Source organism: Papaver somniferum, chromosome 7 (assembly GCF_003573695.1).
Source record: "Papaver somniferum cultivar HN1 chromosome 7, ASM357369v1, whole genome shotgun sequence".
Lineage (NCBI taxonomy): Eukaryota > Viridiplantae > Streptophyta > Magnoliopsida > Ranunculales > Papaveraceae > Papaver > Papaver somniferum.
In genome coordinates, this window is record NC_039364.1 from 14,458,560 (window position 1) to 14,479,004 (window position 20,445).

The 20,445-nt window shown below is 37.9% G+C and overlaps 1 protein-coding gene and 1 pseudogene across 2 annotated transcripts; one reads left to right on the plus strand and one right to left on the minus strand.

The window, feature by feature from the left end:
- Window positions 1–6,984: 6,984 nt before the first annotated feature.
- On the plus strand, window positions 6,985–13,728 carry LOC113295939 (plasma membrane ATPase 4-like). Of its 2 annotated transcripts, XM_026544268.1 has the most exons (15): window positions 6,985–7,153; window positions 7,461–7,580; window positions 7,671–7,913; window positions 8,014–8,895; window positions 9,713–9,817; window positions 9,911–10,055; window positions 10,881–11,042; window positions 11,684–11,922; window positions 12,010–12,042; window positions 12,140–12,221; window positions 12,310–12,470; window positions 12,555–12,728; window positions 12,847–13,029; window positions 13,120–13,289; window positions 13,402–13,728. In XM_026544268.1, the coding sequence occupies exons 1-15, from the start codon at window positions 7,115–7,117 to the stop codon at window positions 13,499–13,501; spliced, it is 2,838 nt and encodes a 945-aa protein (XP_026400053.1). In that variant the 5' UTR covers window positions 6,985–7,114; the 3' UTR covers window positions 13,502–13,728. The 2 variants fall into 2 exon arrangements, with proteins under 2 accessions (XP_026400053.1, XP_026400052.1); XM_026544267.1 differs by having other exon boundaries at window positions 12,310–12,728.
- A 234-nt stretch (window positions 13,729–13,962) lies between these two features.
- LOC113294172 lies at window positions 13,963–15,197 on the minus strand (annotated as a pseudogene).
- Window positions 15,198–20,445: the final 5,248 nt, after the last annotated feature.

A 20,445-nucleotide genomic window follows, 5' to 3' on the forward strand; every position in this document is an offset into this window, starting at 1 on the left:
AGAAAGTTTTAATGATTAAAAATGGAGTTTAGAACGACTAACCATGATTAGATATAACATAGTATGCCTACTTGCATATATGTTGTCCATATCCGAAACCATGGTATACATACTCGTACGCGTACTACTTGGTTTAGTGATAGTCTGGGAACCATGGTATGCATACCCGTATGCGTACTCATTAGTTAAGTGAAGTCCGAGAACTTAAGTATGTATACCGGTATGCGTACTGGCGTAAAGTTCAAGTTCCAGAATTCTACTGAGGTTGGTGGTATGCGTACTGGCGAACCAAACTCAGTCCGGCCACTTAGGTATGCAAACCGGTATACGTACCTGAGCTGGTTAAGTTCTAAAATTAGTTGTTGATAAACTAATACATTTATAAATTAAGGAATACAATCTTTTGCAAACCGTGGCTACAATGTTCATGAATTGATTCAAGTGGATCAAAATCTATTTTGCTTCAATTGTGTCTTGTATACTTCTACAACAATATAAACAATTGAACAACTCCATAACAAGTTTCATTTGAGTCATTCAAACTAGTTGTGATCAAGATGAATATGGTTAATATGAAAGTGCTCATATGGCTAACTTCGGTTAACGACTGTTGAACCAACCCTGTGCACATGTTTGGGTATAGTTACCCTTATCTAAACGGAAGCACATTTCAGTTGTGTGTAGCAATCTAAGTTCGATCTAACGGTTGAAAGATATTAGCTTTTATCTAATTAGGTTTTTATCCAACGGTGAATATTGAATGCTTTGTTACCAAGGTAACTTAGGTTGCAAATCCTGATTATATAAAGAAGAACTTTAGCAACTGGGAAAGCTAATCCTCACACCTCTTGTGTGATACTAGTTGCGACTAGAGTCGATTCTACTTTAACCTTAGGTTTTTCACGAAACCCTGTAGGTTAATGAATTAAAGACTTCATTGGGATTGTGAAGCCAGACCCAACTATTTTCTATGTAGTTGCGTGTTCTGATCTTGTTGTTTTCTATCATAACTTTTTTGAAAGAAAAACACACATATGATCATTAAAAGCCAGAAACGGCAAAGAGTTACATCATAACTTTTTCAGCTTCGAGCTTGACTCTAACAGACTCAGGGAGATTCATACTCCATTCCTACTACAATTGTTTGTCCTAGAAAACCTGGCCAGAAGATCTTCCACTTGATTACACTTCCTATTTCTAAAGGAAACAACAACATTTCCTAAACAACTAACAAGGTGCTGACACTCTTCAATAATGTTACCATCTTCCCAGGGAGAGATATTGCACCGGCCATTGATGCTGTCCATAACCTTCTTGTTATCACCTTCCACGATTACATTCTGGATTTGTAGTTGAATAATCCATTGCAGAGCTTTTAGCGCAGCGACAGCTTCAGCCTGAGTTATATCCCTGACTCTCTTTACCAGTGTCCATGCCTCCACCAATTGACCTGTAAAATCTCTTATTATTAAAGCAATTCCAGCATAATGGTTACCAGGCAAAACTGAAGCATCTATATTAATTTTCAGTCTTCCCCTTAAAGGAGGAGACCGGTGCCTAACAAATTAGTTGTTTAGGAAATAATAGAAGAGAAATGTGTGTGCATGTAGATTTTTGACTTTAGGAAATAATTTCAATCGCATGATGGTGAATGGTAAATAATGTGCATAAAGGTTTAAGAAACAAAGAAGTCAGCTAATCAACTTTAGGATGATTGACTGTAGTTAGTTAGGTTGCCCTTAAATTGATGCATCAGTGGATGTTGATACATCTGACAAAGCAAATTAATATGAAATTTTCATATCCAAGTGTTGATGATTTTGAGAATGAACTACTATGGAATGAAGTTTTAGTTCTTAGTCAACCCTAATAAAATGATTCACTACCAAGTTCTTTCTGATTTCAATGTGTAGGAAAAGATGACGACAGCTATTACTGGCATGTGAGTGATATTCATCTTTTCTTCTCAAATCGGGGCTAGACGAAGCCGAAACCGAGCTTTATTAAATCAAAAATATGGTTAAAACCGGGCACAAAATCTAGTATAACTTAGAGGGGTTAAAAAAAGAAAAAAGTACACCCCACATGGAAGAGACCAATAAAGAAAATCATTGCACATCAACGGTTAGGGCGTGTTCACTTCATCAAACGTTTGAGTGCAGAAACCCTCGTATCCACAACTGTGGTAGATAAATCGATTTTTTTCGACTATCGGAGTATGTGGCACATTTTTTTCTTCTATTGGGCAAAAACAAGTTTAATCCACTTGGGCTTTTAATAGGGTGCAAAACTTTCTTGGGCTTTTTTAATAAGAGTGCAAAAACTGCTTGGGCTTTTAGTAGGGGTGCAAGATTCTGATTTTTCTCTATGACAATGGGTTTATGCAGTCTTTTGGGTGAACCGTGAATTCTACCTAGAATTTAACCGCCACCCAAGTAAGCAACAACATATATCAATATCAAACGCATTATGTTGCATTGGTTTTCCGTTTAAATTTTATTTTATACAATCTTTGAAATGGGAAATCCAAGGTGGAGGTTATGAAAGATTCTGATGATTCGAATACAAACTTTTCTTTTCTGAATTGAGGGACAGGTTTCTCAGGTGAAGATGCCATTTTTGAAAGTCCACTCCCACTCCCACTGCCCATCATGTGCCATAGTGAAAGTGGGATCGCGTATCAGGTACGTTGTTGTGTAACATGTAGTGAATTTGTTGAAAATTGAATTACATTTCTATGCACGTTCAAGTAAACCAATGTTCGGATGCCATTTGTAGGTCATGCTGACAACTAATGCTATTGGTTTGAGGTTTGTGAAAGTAAGAATGAGATATGTTCGGATACCTCAGATTGGAGACAATTAATTTTAGCAGTAAACATAGCCAGAAAGGAACTGTGAACCAGTTGGATGGTACGTTCAGAAAAGAAAAAAAATCAAAATTCAACTCTCAAGCCAATTCTTTTATCAGCCGGAAGAAGAAAATCTCAGTACATGTCAAGTAGGTTACAGGGACTATCTTCTTAGTCATAAGTAGAAACAACAAGGCATTTGAGGATTCAAAGAAAAAATCACCAGCCTTTACCAATGAGCCACATCCAATTTAAACACCTATTAGCAGAAGAAGTGCAAACAAATTCCCCCAGCGCGCTTTGCTCTGGACCCTGTAAATGGAGAGAACGATGAGCACAGAAACGGCATTCTAACAAAAAAGGAATTGTAATTACTTAAGCATATGATTACTTACAAGTCTTACAACTATAATTGCTGCATTACTCATAAATACAAGTAGAAATCCTCAAATAATATGCTAGTATAGCAGTAATTGTTAGTACAACAGGTTCATAAACAATTGGGAGCACTCTAGCCGAATAATAATCCTGCATCAACAAAAGAAAACAATGCAAGTTCAGTAGATAGTTGATCTGCCTCCTCCTTTAGCTTTATTTCTATGTTGCATACCCCCCAAAGCACATAGGCATATTTGGGTTCTTTAAAAGAAGACATACAAGTAAAAAAAAAGGTAGACGATGATAGTACACATACCGGGAACAAGTATTGATAGTAATCTTGTATTGTCACAATACTGTTCCAAGAAAGAAGGCACCAAATTCCTAGAAGCCAGCATACTATATTTGCCATGATCCGTCCTCGTAACTCTGGTTTGGCCATTATGCCAGCCATGGTTATCTTTAGTGAATGCTATCTATGGCTTCTTCTTTCTGTCCACTCCAACCACTTTCATCAGGGAATACCATAGCCATGAGGCTGCAAGTTTGGATGCACCGCCAATGTTTGAGAAGTGGATTTGGATAGTCTATCGGTGCATAAAGTCGGATTTGATTGGTTCGTAAGTATGGGACATTCAATAATCAATTACACAATGCAACCCCATTTTTATTTTATTTACAAATTCTTTCCTTTCAGCTCAAAGCAACAGTTAAAACACAAACAAGTACTACCGAACTGTCAAAATGAAAACCAAAAAATTACAAAAATTAGAACTGAAACGTTTTTCCTCCTACAAAATAAAATTCATAGAGGTTCTGAAATCAATTAACTCGATTAACTTAAATAGTAGCTCATTTAACTTGTTTGAATATTACAAATGCAAGACATGTTTCACACAGAAGCTTAAGTACTTTGACTACTGTATAAAGCTCAAATTCATAACTGCTATTCACTTGGTAGAATTCAAAGATTCATGAAACAATTAAATTGAAAATGTGAAGTGAAGTCCTTTTCGTAGAGAAGAAACTACTGCATAAGCGCTGCAGTCCACTAATGGTCATTTATGCGTGATTTTTGAAGTGCAACTCATTGCTGTAAAATTAGAGTTAACCTATATTATCGTGAACCAGTAATGAAGAACATCTTGGTTATTCAGGGTTCAGTTCAGAGTCTTAAAAAAAATACTCATCTAGGAATCCTCATGGTCACGAAAGCCCATAGCAAACTTTAAATCAAATCCAAATAGAATGTATTAGTAGATTACTCTTGTGAAAAAAAACATTAATGTTCAGAAAAAGACTATAATACACTATAAAAGAGGACACCTTCACTACTATCTCCAAACAAGTCCCAATTATAAACAAAACCAACAAACTTAAAGTTCAGAAAAGCAAATAGCAGACGAGATGTCTAACTATATACTACTAAAGTTTTAAATATTCACAATAATCTTGTTGCAGCCGAACGTCTTGAAGTAGCACTGCTATTTCTTTGTAGCAGCTTCCAGTCTTTCCGTCTATCACCTGTTTCTTATTTCTTGTCTTCCACATTCTCATATATGTGACATAATACCAAATCATACGACTTAGCTTCTTCTTGTCGTTCATCAGATATTTCAAATTCTTTCATAAGCCAGTTAGATTTCCCATCCTTACTTTTCTTCTTACCATTATAGAAAACAAGGTCACTCTTATGACCGATTACCCTACCATCGACTCCGTTGACAGGTCTCTTTGGTATCGACTTACTCCAGAGTCCAGAGGCATCTTTTACAACCCGGTTAGCTCTATCCCCATGTCCAAATTTCTTCCCTCAGCGAGAAAAGAAATATGCATCCTTGTTTCCTTGTGCAGCAAATCCAGACGTATATAACAGATGTTCGGGATGACAGTCGTAGATTTTGGCATCAGGCATAAACTCAACGTGAAATCCTTGTGGATTTTCAATCTTGTTCGTAACACTAAGTCTTCGTCCGAAGGTTTAAACAGGAAACCTGGAGGAACATTACATGGACGCCGAATCACGACTATGTCTTGCATCATGCTGTTGTTGCTGCTGCTTGCCATCTATCGCTACTATGTTTTGCTACAACAAAAGAAGCAAGATTTGTTTACTGCTCTTTGTCTAGCTTAATAAAATATATTAGAGGTGGAGGTATGACCCTGCTTATATAGGGGTAGACCTGCCGACTCATTTCCTAAGGCAAAAAGAACAAAGAGGTAAACGTTGACCCTTCACTTGCGAACTTCCCTTTTTTAAGAAAAAAATACTGTCAACGCTGACTTCCCACCCCAGGTAAAGTCACCGCCTCCTTGAGGATACAGGTATGGTTAACCGGTGGCGTCCCAGTAATCTATATGTGTGTAGGGAGAACAACCTCACAAAATTACATGAAATACTCCTATAGCTATAATACATCTAATCACTAACGTTTACCCTTAATAATGGAGTCGTACGTGACTATCACGTACCTGATCAAATTTTCAGCCTCAAAAAAACATCCTTCCTTGGCACGTAGCGCTGATCAAAGTGTTATATGTAACTATATTTGGAGCTATACCACTACATCGCATCAATTAACAAGCTCTGTGCACTACTAACTTTTCCAACCTGGCATAGTCCGGCTATTAGCTGCAGCGTAAATGGCCAGGCCGGGTTTCAATCCCTTCTTTTGCATTTCCTTGTAGAGGTGCATAGCTTCATCCAACCTAGCTAGATCCCTTGCAATACCCAACATCTTGTTCAAGGCCCTTAGCCACCATTGAATCAAACGCAGACCACCCATCAGCGAACTATAGGTAAATACATCAGGTTTTTTTTTTTGCGTAACTTGAGCATCTCATTATATATTCCATTAGCTGCTTCTATATTCCCTTCTTTTCACAGCAAATCTATCAGTATATTCAAAGTAACTACAGTGGACAGAATCTAATTCTCCACCATTGCATAAAATTAATTAGGATTCAATTTATTTTGGCAAACCAAGGTTCCAATTTATAGTGACAGCGAAAAATTTACAACCGGAGTAAAATAAAATAAGTCGAGGTCCAATTTCTATAAAATCTCTCCTGAATTTCGATGCTCAAAATACGTACACAATATTTTAACGCTTACATGACATCGATGAAAAAGTTAAAGAACCAAAAAATGCCTGTGCTTTGGAGGTATGCCGCATAGGATTAAAGCTACCGGAGGAAACAGATTAACTAGCTACTCAACTCTTCCATTGATGTAGGATTACCATTCGGCGAGAGTACTCCCGATTGTTTATTTTCCTGTGCGTGGTTCTAACAGCTACTGCTATATTAAAATCAAAAAAGGTCATCCCATGTTTCTATTTAGGATTAAGTAATGGATATCTCACAGAATCCCCAAGGTTACAAGGTGGGTTAACAGTATTCTTATTAGCTACCGCTTGAAACCATATTTTTCTACGCATCCATCATTTTTCTGATGCTCATTCTTCTCTCCATGTACAGGCGTAAAAAACCATATATCAACGTTTTTACATAGCCCGGCGCACAAATCTAGTAAGATACTAAAACTACGGCTGTTAATTTCTTAGTTAAAGCCCTGTGCGTTGCACGGGATTACTTCTTAATTTGAATTTTGAACTAGTCTTCTGCATAGTTTTCAACTAATCTTAAACCAAGTCGCCAGGGTTTCCTATTTTTCTGGGACTCCCAAGACTTTTGAAATACATTAGACTCTTCAGAGTAATCCAAAAACTGAAAAACTTGAACACTGAAAACCTAATAGATATAGAATTCCTCAGTTTTGTTACCAAATATATATTGCTTGGGTTATGCTGTTTCTCTTCTGCATCCACACGACTACTCTGGGGTTTTAGTTCTATTGAGAGCTCTTGCTCGGTGCAAGTTAAGATGTCTTCGCATGAGATCAAGATTGATGGTGTTGATTGGGTAAGAAAAAACCATCTCATCTATCTTTTCGTTTTTTTTTTCCCTTGGATATTTTAGTTTTGTGATCAAGATCTAAGTTATTGTTTAATACTATTAAAGTAAAAAATCAAGTTGCGGCACTTTCTATGCAATGATAGAGAGTTATCAAGAAATAATATCTCTAACTAAAACCGCAGGGCAACAGAAACAACATCTTCACTACCATTAACTAATAACTCAGTAAAAGCGATTCCAATGCTTTTACAGTTTATATTTATGGTCTGGCGGATGGGAATGGTTTATGCTTTTCTTGTATCTTTATTCGCAGGAAGGAATTCCAATGGATGAGTTGTTTAAGCAGCTTAAGTGTACCGAAGAAGGTCTTACCACCGATGTGGGAATGGCGCGGCTTCAACTTTGCGGACCAAATAAGCTTGAAGAGAAGAAGGTCAGTTCATTGCCTCCGTTTTTTTAATGTTAAATATGTTTCGGTTTTTAATTATTCAGTCTAATCATGCGTGCATACTCTTGTGAACAGGAAAGTAAGATACTAAAGTTCCTGGGTTTTATGTGGAATCCTTTGTCATGGGTCATGGAATTCGCTGCCATAATTGCAATTGCTTGTCCACCTATTTTTGGGAAAGGGAAAATTCCAGATTTCCCAGACTTCATAGGGATAGTCGTGTTGCTCATAATCAATTCTGTTATTAGCTTTTTGGAGGAAAACAGCGCCGGGAATGCTGCCGCAGCTCTCATGGCTGGTCTTGCACCAAAAACTAAGGTAATACAAATACGCCTTTGTATGAATTTGGTTTTACGATGATTTCCGGATTAAATATTTTTAACTCTCCCTTTAATTTCGTGTGTATAATTTTCTGTAGGTCCTTAGAGACGGGCAATGGAAGGTGCAGGATGCAGCTATTCTTGTACCAGGGGACATTATCAGCATCAAATTGGGTGACGTTATCCCTGCTGACGCCCGGCTTCTTCAGGGCGATCCATTGAAGATTGATCAGAGTGCCCTTACTGGAGAATGCTTACCTGTTACGAAGAAACCATCTGAAGAAGTCTACTCTGGCTCAACTTGCAAACAAGGAGAGATAAATGCTGTTGTTATCGCTACTGGAGTCCGCACCTTTTTTGGGAAGGCAGCACATTTAGTTGACAGCACTAAACAAGTGGGGCATTTCCAAAAAGTCCTTAAGTCGATCGGTAATTTCTGTATTTGCTCGATTGGGGTCGGAATGGCCATAGAAGTTGTAGGCATGATCATTCAAAAGCGCAAAGCCACAGATGTAATTGATAATATCTTGGTTCTGTTGATTGGAGGTATCCCCATTGCGATGCCTACTGTTTTGTCAGTTACCATGGCTATCGGATCTGGCAAGCTTTCTAAGCAAGGTGCCATTACTAAGCGAATGACTGCCATAGAAGAGCTGGCCGGCATGGATGTCCTTTGCAGTGATAAAACAGGAACCCTAACACTTAATAAGCTTAGTGTTGACAAAACATTGGTGGAAGTGTTCAAGAAGGATGTTAGCAAGGAGGATGTGATCCTTCTAGCTGCAAGAGCTTCCAGGATCGAAAACCAAGATGCTATAGATACCTGCATGGTTGGAATGCTTGCTGATCCAAAAGAGGCTAGAGCTGGTATTCAAGAGGTCCACTTTTTTCCTTTCAACCCTGTGGACAAGAGGACTGCTCTCACTTACGTTGAAGCTGACGGCAGCTGGCATAGAGCTAGCAAAGGTGCACCTGAACAGGTAAACATTGTTGTTGCTAATTTGTTATGTACTTTTTGGTACTCGATATAACTATGACTAGTATATTTCTGGTGATTTTGATCACCTTCTTCTTTATTTAAGTGGAAGTTTGTGTAGGCAGTGCAATCCAGTTCCGAAGCTTGGTTCAAATAAAAGTAATGAAATAATACATATCTAGCTTATTAGTGTGCTGCTACATGCATAGGCTCTATGAGTGAATGTACCGCTCATGAACCCTATGTAAGAAGGTGGAATCTTACATTGCTCCCCGTCCATCAAGCTAAATTTAGTAATTTAGTAATCATTTACTGAACATAGGAATTCCATTTTGAGTGCTTGCCAGGTACTCATCTTTTTTATGTCCATCCTGTACACCACAGATACCTTTGGTAGGCGATATGGTTACTCGCTCCTTTTTTATGTCCATCTTGTACACCACAGTTTCGTTACACATGGTTCGAATATGTATCACTTACCTCATTGAGTTGGTTTGCAAGGTGATCTCAGATTTTCAAAACCTAGATACCCAGACTGAAACATGTGGGTGCATTCCATGGTTAGATTCCAACTATAGTAACTGTTGGAATATATTAAACAGTTGAACTGCTCCGATGTGTTGCTAGTAATTCTTCCTTCTATCCTTTTTATCCATACCCTGTTTGAGGGTTTTTTTGCCCCTTGATTTTTAATTTTTAATGTAAGAACTTAATTACTTTCTTAATGTGTTCTAATTTTTGTCCGAAGGGCGGTGAATGTATTTTCTTGTGGATACTTGGTCACAGTATTATTTATTTATTACCATTTTTTGTTTGAGCAGATAATCTCGCTTTGCAACTGTACGGAGGCTGTAGAGAATAAGATTAACTTGATCATTGATAATTACGCGGCGCGCGGGCTTCGCTCACTAGCCGTTGCAGTACAGGTATTGATGTTGCTTCTGTGTTTAGTGTTAATGGCTGCTCCCGCTCTCCTCTCTTCTCCTCGTTTTGTTATATTTGCTATTTTTTGTTATCAGATTGTACCTGAAAGGACAACGGAGAGCCCCGGGGAACCTTGGGAGTTTGTTGGTTTGTTGCCTCTCTTTGATCCTCCGAGAATTGATAGTGCGGAAACCATTAGAAGGGCCCTCAACCTTGGTGTTAATGTGAAGATGATTACAGGTAAGAAAACCAAATTGTATATGAATTTACTTATCTCAGGGAGTAAATGTCTTCCTTGAAGAAGTATTTCTTTTGGGAAATGGTAAACATGTCTTGTTAAAAACTGGTTTTAGAAAAAGTTGGATGCACTTTATTCTACTAAGTGGTTATGATCATGTGCTCATGTTTAATATGGCACCGCTTATTTGATATTGTCACTACTGTATAGGTGTTCTACTCGTCAGTTGTCACATAGAATGTCGTCATTGAGATTTCATCTCACACATATTTACTGGTCTAATTAAACGTCTATTTTGTTTGTTTTTTTATTTATTTTTTCTATAGTTCGGACACATAAATTTGAAATTGTTGCATATGGTTACATGTGATTTAATATTACGTTCAAAGACGATATGTGCATGTAGGTGAATTGCCAAACACAGTGTCTGTAGTATGTCATGGCTAAATCTAGGAAGCGAGACGTCCTTTTTTTTTGGATGAAAGTTTAGAGATTTTATTAAGAAATACCGGGGTCTAAAAACCTGGTTAGAACGGTGTCAAGATGTGCAACATCATGACTGAATTCTTCTACAGAAAGCTTGTCTTTCCTAACTACTTTTGAAATAGAATCAGCTAAAGAGTTTAAATCTCTCTTGACATGTGAAACTTTAAAAGAATTAAAAGTTTTAAGTAAAAGCTTAATGTTTGTGTTGTGTATCCTACTCGCTTCTATTTTGTACATCTTGTGTTATGTAAAACTTCCATGAGTTTACACATTAGAAATACATGACATGACACTGGATTATAAACCCCTTGTTAATTATGCTCTACTTTGCCTGTCATTAGGAGACCAGCTCGCGATTGCCAAGGAAACCGGGCGGAGACTAGGAATGGGAACAAATATGTATCCATCTGCTTCATTGATTAGCCAGTCGGATTCAACCAGTGAATCTATCCCGATAGATAAGCTAATTGAGGAAGCTGATGGCTTTGCAGGAGTATTTCCAGGTACCGTATATAAATTAGGTTCTCGTGATCTTATTAGAAAAATTAATTTTAAGCAATCTTACAGATTAAAATAAATCTGGATTAGTGATTTGCAGCTCTGGGATATCAATTTGTTTATTTTCGGTATTATGTCCGTATGCTTTTGAAGATCAAATATGTGTTTATTTTGGGTATTATGTCCGTAGTAGATGTAACTTGGACCCTCAAATCCTTTCTGTACTGTGTGAAAATAGTAAAGAAAAGCCATGTTTCATTTGAATATAGAAGTATGGTAATTAATAAACTTGTAATAGAAACGTCATCTCAAAATATTCTAGGAATGAAAAAGAAGGCTGATTTTCTCGTACACGAAATTAAATTCGAACACGTCCTTGTATTTATGAAAGAGTTCCTTATTAGATATAATTCCATTATTGTGTTAATTGTAATGTGAAAATAATAATTCCAACAACTGCCATATATGGTAGAGGAAGTGCATCTGATCTTTTCGAATTCCTTGGCTGTGCATTAAGAATTGCTCGTGTCATGTATTATGGAGTTTAAAGCACTTGTTAGATTTACTTTATTTTCTTATATATAAATAGTGAAATTGCATTTTCATATCTAATGATGTATTATTTAATTGATTTTTTGTGAAATAGAGCATAAATACAATATTGTGAAGAAGTTGCAAGATAGTAAGCATATTGTTGGTATGACGGGGGATGGTGTAAATGATGCACCTGCATTGAAGAGAGCAGATATTGGAATTGCTGTTGACGATTCGACTGATGCTGCTAGAGGCGCTGCAGATATTGTTCTCACTGAACCAGGTCTAAGTGTTATTATCAGTGCAGTGCTTACAAGCAGAGCTATTTTCCAAAGGATGAAAAACTACACAGTGAGTACCTAACCTTGGTATTTTTTCCTTGCACCCCTTATTCTGATTAGTGTATAACTAACATTTTATTTTACCTTTCTGTCGCAGATATACGCTATCTCAATCACAATCCGTATAGTCGTAAGTTAAAGATAGTGAATAGTTTTAAAATTGGCTTTACCGAATCATCAATTTATGGTTTATATGTTCTTCTCTTACTTGCTGCTTAAATTTGTAGTTGGGTTTCATGTTGATCGCTTTGATATGGAAGTTCGACTTTTCTCCTTTCATGGTTTTGGTTATTGCCGTCTTAAATGATGGTAAGTATGTGATTCTTGTTTTCTATCCTATATTTTACAAAATAACTTTGAGAACCTAACCTTACTCGATATCATAATAAATCTGCAGGAACGATTATGACCATCTCAAAGGATAGAGTAAAGCCTTCGCCAACACCTGATAGCTGGAAACTAAAAGATATTTTTGCTACTGGTGTAGTGCTTGGTAGTTATCAGGCTTTAATGACGGTCTTATTCTTTTGGGCAGCATACAAAACTGATTTCTTTTCGGTAGGACTTAATATTTTCTATCTCTCGGTTGGCATTTCTATTAATATCATGTGCTTAAATTTTTCTCGCATGTTGGCGATGCAGAAAACATTCCACGTTAGATCTATTAGGGAAAGTCCCCATGAAATGACTTCTGCCTTGTACCTGCAAGTGAGCATTGTGAGCCAAGCCCTCATCTTCGTCACCCGGTCTCGCAGCTGGTCGTATATCGAACGTCCGGGATTCTTGCTAGTCTTTGCTTTCATAGTCGCTCAGCTGGTAACAAGACATTTTCTATCTTGTGTTATTAACTATGAATATACATGTTAATTTATTTATTGAGATTCATATATAGAATGACTATTGGCATTATTGCATTTGATGTTTGTTTTTACAGATTGCAACTTTGATTGCTGTATTTTTCTCCTGGGAGGACGCAAGGGTCCAGGGTATTGGTTGGGGATGGGCTGGAGTCATCTGGCTTTTTAGCATTATCACTTATGTTCCTCTTGACATTCTCAAATTCTTAACTAGATATATTCTTAGTGGAAAAGCTTGGGGTAACTATCTTGATAACAAGGTATAGTCTAATTTTTCTTTTATCCATTCATTGTTGTGTTAAAATATTATGCATTGTTGACAAATAGTTTTAATTGTGTTTGATTATTAGACTGCCTTCACTACCAAGAAGGGTTATGGTAAAGAAGATAGAGAAGCCCAATGGGTACGAGGTGAGAGAACACGTCACGGACTGACATCGCCTAGCTCGGTGAACCAATTTAGTGACAACAACTATGAATCTTTGTCTGACCAAGCTATGAGACGTGCGGAGCTCTCTAGGTATTTTTATATGTTCTTCACCATTATGTTTCTGTTGATTGAAATACTTTAATATTCTTTCGTAGTGGGATAATTATGCGCTGAGTATTTGTTGTATACTGCTTTTGTGCAGGCTTACAACCATGCACACATTAAAGGGACATGTCGAATCCGTGGCCAAATTGAAAGGGCTTGATGCGAATGAGTATGATTGCCGCCATTACACTGTGTAATTTTGTTTGGATAGAAACACATGCGCGTACAGTTTTATGTAGACTGGTTTCCATTGCTTTAGTCACTAGTTTTTAGGCAGTAGATGTAATGGTAGACTGGTTTCCTTTGCTTTAGTCACTATTTTGGAAGGTTTGTTCTGCCCTGGCAATGCCCCGTGGCTAGTGTCATAAAATTGCTTCACCGTTTTTCGCTTCATAAAAAAGGGATTTAATGTCTTCTCACAATACAATACGTAGAAAGTTTTTAATTTAGCTTACAGGTCCAACGTTAAACCCCAGAACGCAAAAGGTTGGTCAAGATTGTGAAACTAAAGATGATCTGTATAGCATATATAACAAATATTTCATCATTTCTCTCGGCTTTGCTATAACTAGTAGTAATTAACCTCAAGATATAGCTTCATGATTCCTTTTGGTTATATACTAATATTCACTTTACTGTTGAATGACAAAAGCCGTGATGAAACTGCATGATACACACATTTCATAGGTCCCATGGATATGTTCGCAAACCAAGAAACATAACATTATATTTGGAATTATTGGATATTGAAATTATACACAACTTTTCTCCAACCTCAAACACTCCTTGGTGGCAGACACAAGTTGTTTTCCCTCGTAATCCTTCTTCAACTGATGACCAAATGCATATTTACCAATGGCATCAACCATGTAAAGAACTTCATAACCCTTCTTCTTCAACTTCTCAAGGAAAGGAGACTTCTCAAACTGCTTTCGTGCTCTCACCAGTGATGTAGAAGACGTCATTCTGACCCTACTTCATTCTGGTCACGTAGTCTTTCAAACTGGTCATCTCATCACCACTCTTGGTTGAGTGGTATAGGAGCAATCTTTGACTTGTTGGTAGTATCCTCATGGATTCCAAGCTTCAGGTTCTTGGAGAAGGCTTCGTAGAACTTGTTGCTTTGTTCTCATCAGCAATCTCAAAGAAGAGCTCAATGCGCTTCTTCACCAAGTTCTTGTGGCTGATCTTAAGGATCTTGTTCTGCTGCAACATCTCCCTAGAAATGTTAAGGGGAAGGTCCTCGGAGTCAACAATACCCTTAACAAAGCTAAGGTACTCAGGAATGATATCCTCACAGTTACCCATGATGAGCATACGATGAACGTACAACTTAATGTTGTTGGGCTTCTTCTTTGTGTCAAAAGATATTGAAAGGGGCTCTGTTGGGAACAAAGAGAACAGCCTTAAATTCTTCAACTTCAAAGTGCTTGACAGCCAAATGCTCCTCCCAACCATTGGTGAGACTCTCGTAGAAGGCAGCATACTCTTCCTTTGTGATTTCATCTGGCTTCCTTGTCTGGCTATTTGCTTGTTCATCACAGCCCATTCATGGGGAACTTCCTTGATAGTCTTCTTTTTCTTCTCCTCCTCCTTTTCTTCGTCAACATTCTCTACCTTTCCTTCTTCATCCTTCCTCTCTTCCTCATCTTCCTCATCTCAGATCACCTTCTCAGTAGTCTTCTCTGTCCACAAAGAGATTGGATAGCTGATGAACTCAGAATGCCTTTTCACCAAATCCTTCAATCTGCGCTCCTCAAGGTACTCACGCTGATCATCCTTGAGAACAAGAGTAATCTTAGTACTGTTAAAGATATTAGATAATTTGTGATGGTCTAGATTAGCTAAAACACCCATGGGCTTATCTCCATTGATTGGGCCCAGTCTAGACATATCTAGACTCTTCTCTTTTTTAGTTAGAAATTCAATTGTAGACTCTAGAATATTCCATGTCTCTAGGTCCCTTGGTCATGGTCTAGAATATTCAATCTCTAGACTAATCTTAGATTGATCAAGTGTTCTCTAGAATGTTTTATTTATAGAGTGTTCCATTGATCCTATAAATAGGCAATCAATGGGTTCATTTTGATCATCCAACAACAATCAAAAACTCAAGTGAGTGAAGAAGTGAGTAGAGTGAGAGCTAGAGTTAGTAAGAGCCAAAGAGCCTTTTGTAAACATAGTGAGCCAAAGAGCTACACTAAATTTCCTTGTAAACATTTTCCATTTCAAAAATTAATCAAAGCCTCACTTTTCTTAAACCAATAATTTTCAATTAACCAACCTCTTTTCCTATACCCATTTCTCAAATCATTTCCATAAATCCCATCACACTTCCGCATTGCGCCAACAAATTTGGTATCAGAGCAAACCTAACCCAGTAATCCTAAAACTCTACTCATGGCAATTAACCAAAATATTCAAGGTTTCAACTATGCCCAAAGTCTAATTCCAATTTTTGATGGTGAGAGTTACGATTATTGGAGTCTACAAATGAAGACACTATTCATTTCACAAGACCTATGGGATTTTATAGAAGAAGGTTATAAAGTACCAGAGTCGGTAGAAACTCTGTCGTCATGGACGGACGCAGAGAAAAAGGAGTATAAGGAAAATAAGAAGAAAGATGCTAAAGCATTACTGTTTCTACAACAGGGCGTAACCAAAGCTATTTTTCCTCGAATTTCGGTGGCGAAAACTTCACAGGAGGCCTGGAATATTCTCAAAGTAGCATTCCAAGGATCAGAAAAGGTAATCTCCATTAAACTACAAAATTTATGGCGAGATTTTGATAATTTACTTATGAAAGAAAATGAAACTATCCAGAATTTCTTCTCAAGAGTTACTGGCATAGTAAATCAAATCAGTAGTTATGGAGATACCATTGAAAATAAAAGAGTGGTAGAAAAGATATTAAGAAGCTTACCATTCAAATTTGATCATATCGTCGCTGCCATTGAAGAATCAAAAAATTTATCGACTCTCTCGGTACATGAATTAATGGGTTCACTCGAGGCGCACGAGAAAAGAATAAATAGGTTCGCGGAGCAACCATTGGAGCAGGCATTTCAATCAAAAATAAATTTAGTGAGAAGAAAAATACAGAAGCCAAAAAAAAGCTCAGAGGGGGATCGTCATCCAACTCGCAGTACGAGAAAGGGTCGACGTCAAATCAAGGACCCAGAAATTTCTACCGCGGACGTGGAAAAGGAAAAGGAGGTTATAGAAACAACAATCAAAGGTACGGAAAAAATAACTCCTCAAATCTCCGATGCAATGTTTGCAAAAAGTTTGGACATGCAACTGAAGATTGCAAGTATAAGTGCACCAAGTGTGATAAATTAAATCACATGGAGAAAGATTGTTGGCTTAATGAAGCAAACTATTCCGAGAAAAACAATTCTCAGAATCAATATTCTATTCCTGCCTCACCTCGCAACAAGAATCGCAAGGTATATGGTACGTCGACAGCGGATGCAGCAGCCATATGACAGGAAACAAAGAATATTTCGTAAAATTGGAGGAACAAGAGATTCCGCCAGTCAAACTTGGAGATGGAAAGTTCCAGAATGTTGAAGGAAGAGGAGTCATATCCGTACGTACAAGGTCAGGTAAAACTCGATACATATCTGATGTTCTTTATGTTCCTGGCCTAGCTCAAAATTTATTAAGTGTTGGACAACTTATAAGAAAAGGGTACTCACTACATTTCGAAGACGGAGAATGCACAATTTATGATAAAATTAATAATCAATTGGTGGCAAAAGTAAAAATGTCAGGAAATTTTGTCTTTCCCCTATCTATGTCATCAATTGAAAATTGTGCAATGAGTACCAACCATATTGACGAAGGAAAGCTATGGCATTTGAGATACGGGCATCTAAACTACAGATCCTTGAAGGTTCTTAAATCAAATAACATGGTAATTGGTCTTCCCAATATCATCGGTGGAGATAAAATATGTGAAGGCTGTATTCTTGGGAAGTTTCATAGACTTCCATTTACAAACAAATCGTGGAGAGCAAGAAGCCCCTCGAATTGGTGCACGCCGATATTTGCGGTCCGACAAGAACAACCTCACTCAACAACAGAAGATATTTTCTTTTATTCGTGGATGATTATACCAGGATGATGTGGGTGTATATTCTCGAGCAAAAGTCCGAGGCATTCACTAAATTCCGAGAATTCAAGGCGCTGGCAGAGAAGCAAAGTGGCCATCAATTGAAGATTTTCCGTACAGACCGTGGTGGAGAATTTACTTCAAAAGAGTTTATCAACTACTGCAAGAAAATGGAATTAAGAAGGAGCTAACCGTTCGATACACTCCACAACAAAACGGCGTCGCGGAAAGAAAAAATCGTACGATCGTGGAAATGGCTCGGAGTATGCTAAAAGCAAGGAAGCTACCTAATAGCTACTGGGCAGAAGCAGTCAACACGGCGGTTTACATCCTTAACCGTTCTCCAACAAAGGCAGTTCTCAACAAGACTCCATATGAAGCTTGGCATAAGAAAAAGCCCGAGGTAACTTCTTTCAGAATTTTTGGTTGCGTTGCATATTCACATATTCCATCTCAACACAGAGAAAAGTTTGATGAAAAAGGAGAAAAGCTAATATTCATCGGATATAGCGAAGTCTAAAGCCTATAGACTTCTAAAGCCGATACAAATGAACTGGTAATATCAAGAGACGTTATCTTTGATGAATTCAAAGCTTGGGATTGGAATGATGAACCAGATAACCACGAGTCTCCACTAGTCATCGAAGAAGAGCCAGATCAGCCACGTCAGGAAGAAAGTACTCCACCAGCAAGCCCGAGGTCTCCTAGTCCAACACAACAAAGTCCAAGTTCATCGGAAGCAAGTGCCCCACCTAGAAAGGTGCGTTCCCTAAGAGATATTTATGAAATATCTAATTGTGCATTTATAGCACTAGAGCCTCAAAGATATGAGGAAGCGGCAAAAGAAAAAAATGGAGAGACGCCATGGACGAAGAAATGCGAGTAATCGAGAAAAATAAGACATGGGAGCTTGTTAATCAGCCAATTGACAAAGAAATAATTGGTCTGAAATGGGTCTACAAGACAAAATACAACGAAGATGGTTCGATTCAGAAGCACAAGGCAAGGCTAGTTGCAAAAGGATATTCCCAGCAACCAGGAATCGACTACAACGAGACATTCGCCCCAGTCGCTCGCATGGAAACAATCCGAATGGTGTTAGCCTTGGCAGCTCAACTCAAAATGAAAGTCCACCAATTGGACGTAAAGTCAGCGTTCCTGAACGGAGAACTTGAAGAAGAGGTGTACGTTGAACAACCACAAGGATATGTCCGAAAAGGAAAAGAAAAAATGGTTTATCGTCTACGGAAAGCACTATATGGCCTGAAGCAAGCATCGCGTGCATGGAACAGCAAAATCGACAAGTATTTCCGAGATAATGGATTTCAGAAAAGTCCAAGTGAGCCATCCCTCTACATTAAAAAACAAGGTACGGATTTCCTAATTGTCTGTCTCTACGTTGATGATTTAATTTACGCCAGCACAAAACAAGAGATGGCAGAAAATTTTAAGAAGGAGATGATGAAAGAATATGAGATGACAGACTTAGGACTTATGCGATATTTTCTTGGGATTCAAGTAAAACAATCTCCAGAAGAAATATTCATTTCTCAAGAAAAATATGCGGAAGACTTACTGAAAAGGTTCAACATGATGGATTGCAAACCAATTTCAACTCCAATGGGTACTAATGAGAAGTTGATAAAAAATGATGGAGCGCCAAAAGTAGATCCAACCTTATTCAGAAGTCTAGTCGGCTCACTGATCTACTTAACAAATACAAGGCCAGACATCGTCAATGCAACCAGCATTGTTTCTCGGTTTATGAGCGAGCCAAGCAAGTTACACTACGCCGCCGCAAAAAGAATTCTTCAATATATCAAGGGAACAAAGAATTTTGGCATCAAGTATACAAGAGAAAAAGATAATGATTTAATTGGCTTCACAGATAGCGATTGGGCAGGTTCTATTGAAGACCGAAAGAGCACATCAGGCTATGTTTTCTGTATGGGAACAAAAGTTATCTCTTGGAGTTCCAAAAAACAAAGTACGGTGGCACTATCGTCAGCCGAAGCAGAGTACATAGCATCAACAAGTGCAGCATGTGAAGCAGTATGGTTGAGAAGATTAATGGCCGACATACAACAAAGGCAAAATCAGCCGACGACTATCTACTGTGACAATATGTCTACAATTGCTATGACAAAAAATCCAGTCTTCCACGGACGAACGAAGCATATAGAGCTACGACACCACTTCATCAGAGGGATGGTAGAAAACAAGGAAATTGAGCTCCAATTTTGTCCAACACAAGAACAAAATGCGGACATATTCACAAAAGCAGTCACGGCGGATAAGTTCAACCATTTTAGAGAAAAGCTTAACATCACAAGTTAAGAGGGGGTATTAAAGATATTAGATAATTTGTGATGGTCTAGATTAGCTAAAACACCCATGGGCTTATCTCCATTGATTGGGCCCAGTCTAGAGATATCTAGACTCTTCTCTTTTTTAGTTAGAAATTCAAATGTAGACTCTAGAATATTCCATGTCTATAGGTCCCTTGGTCATGGTCTAGAATATTCAATCTCTAGACTAATCTTAGATTGATCAAGTGTTCTCTAGAATGTTTTATTTCTAGAGTGTTCCATTGATCCTATAAATAGGCAATCAATGGGTTCATTTTGATCATCCAACAACAATCAAAAACTCAAGTGAGTGAAGAAGTGAGTAGAGTGAGAGCTAGAGTTAGTAAGAGCCAAAGAGCCTTTTGTAAACATAGTGAGCCAAAGAGCTACACTAAATTTCCTTGTAAACATTTTCCATTTCAAAAATTAATCAAAGCCTCACTTTTCTTAAACCAATAATTTTCAATTAACCAACCTCTTTTCCTATACCCATTTCTCAAATCATTTCCATAAATCCCATCACACTTCCGCATTGCGCCAACAAGTACCCCTACCAAGAACTTCACCAGAGATATATATCCCTGGTAACAGTGAACGATCCTCCAGCCTGGGATTCCCTGACATACTGCTCATCAGTCATCATCATTGTGCTTGGTGGTAACAAAAAATCAGG

Bases quoted from the DNA above. Each gene is read 5' to 3' on its own strand.
- LOC113295939 (XM_026544267.1), top strand. From the start codon at position 7,115: ATGTCTTCGCATGAGATCAAGATTGATGGTGTTGATTGG. The intron at 11,923-12,009 runs GTGAGTACCTAA...TTTCTGTCGCAG, and splicing joins AAAGGATGAAAAACTACACA to ATATACGCTATCTCAATCAC. The intron at 13,030-13,119 runs GTATAGTCTAAT...TTTGATTATTAG, and splicing joins GTAACTATCTTGATAACAAG to ACTGCCTTCACTACCAAGAA.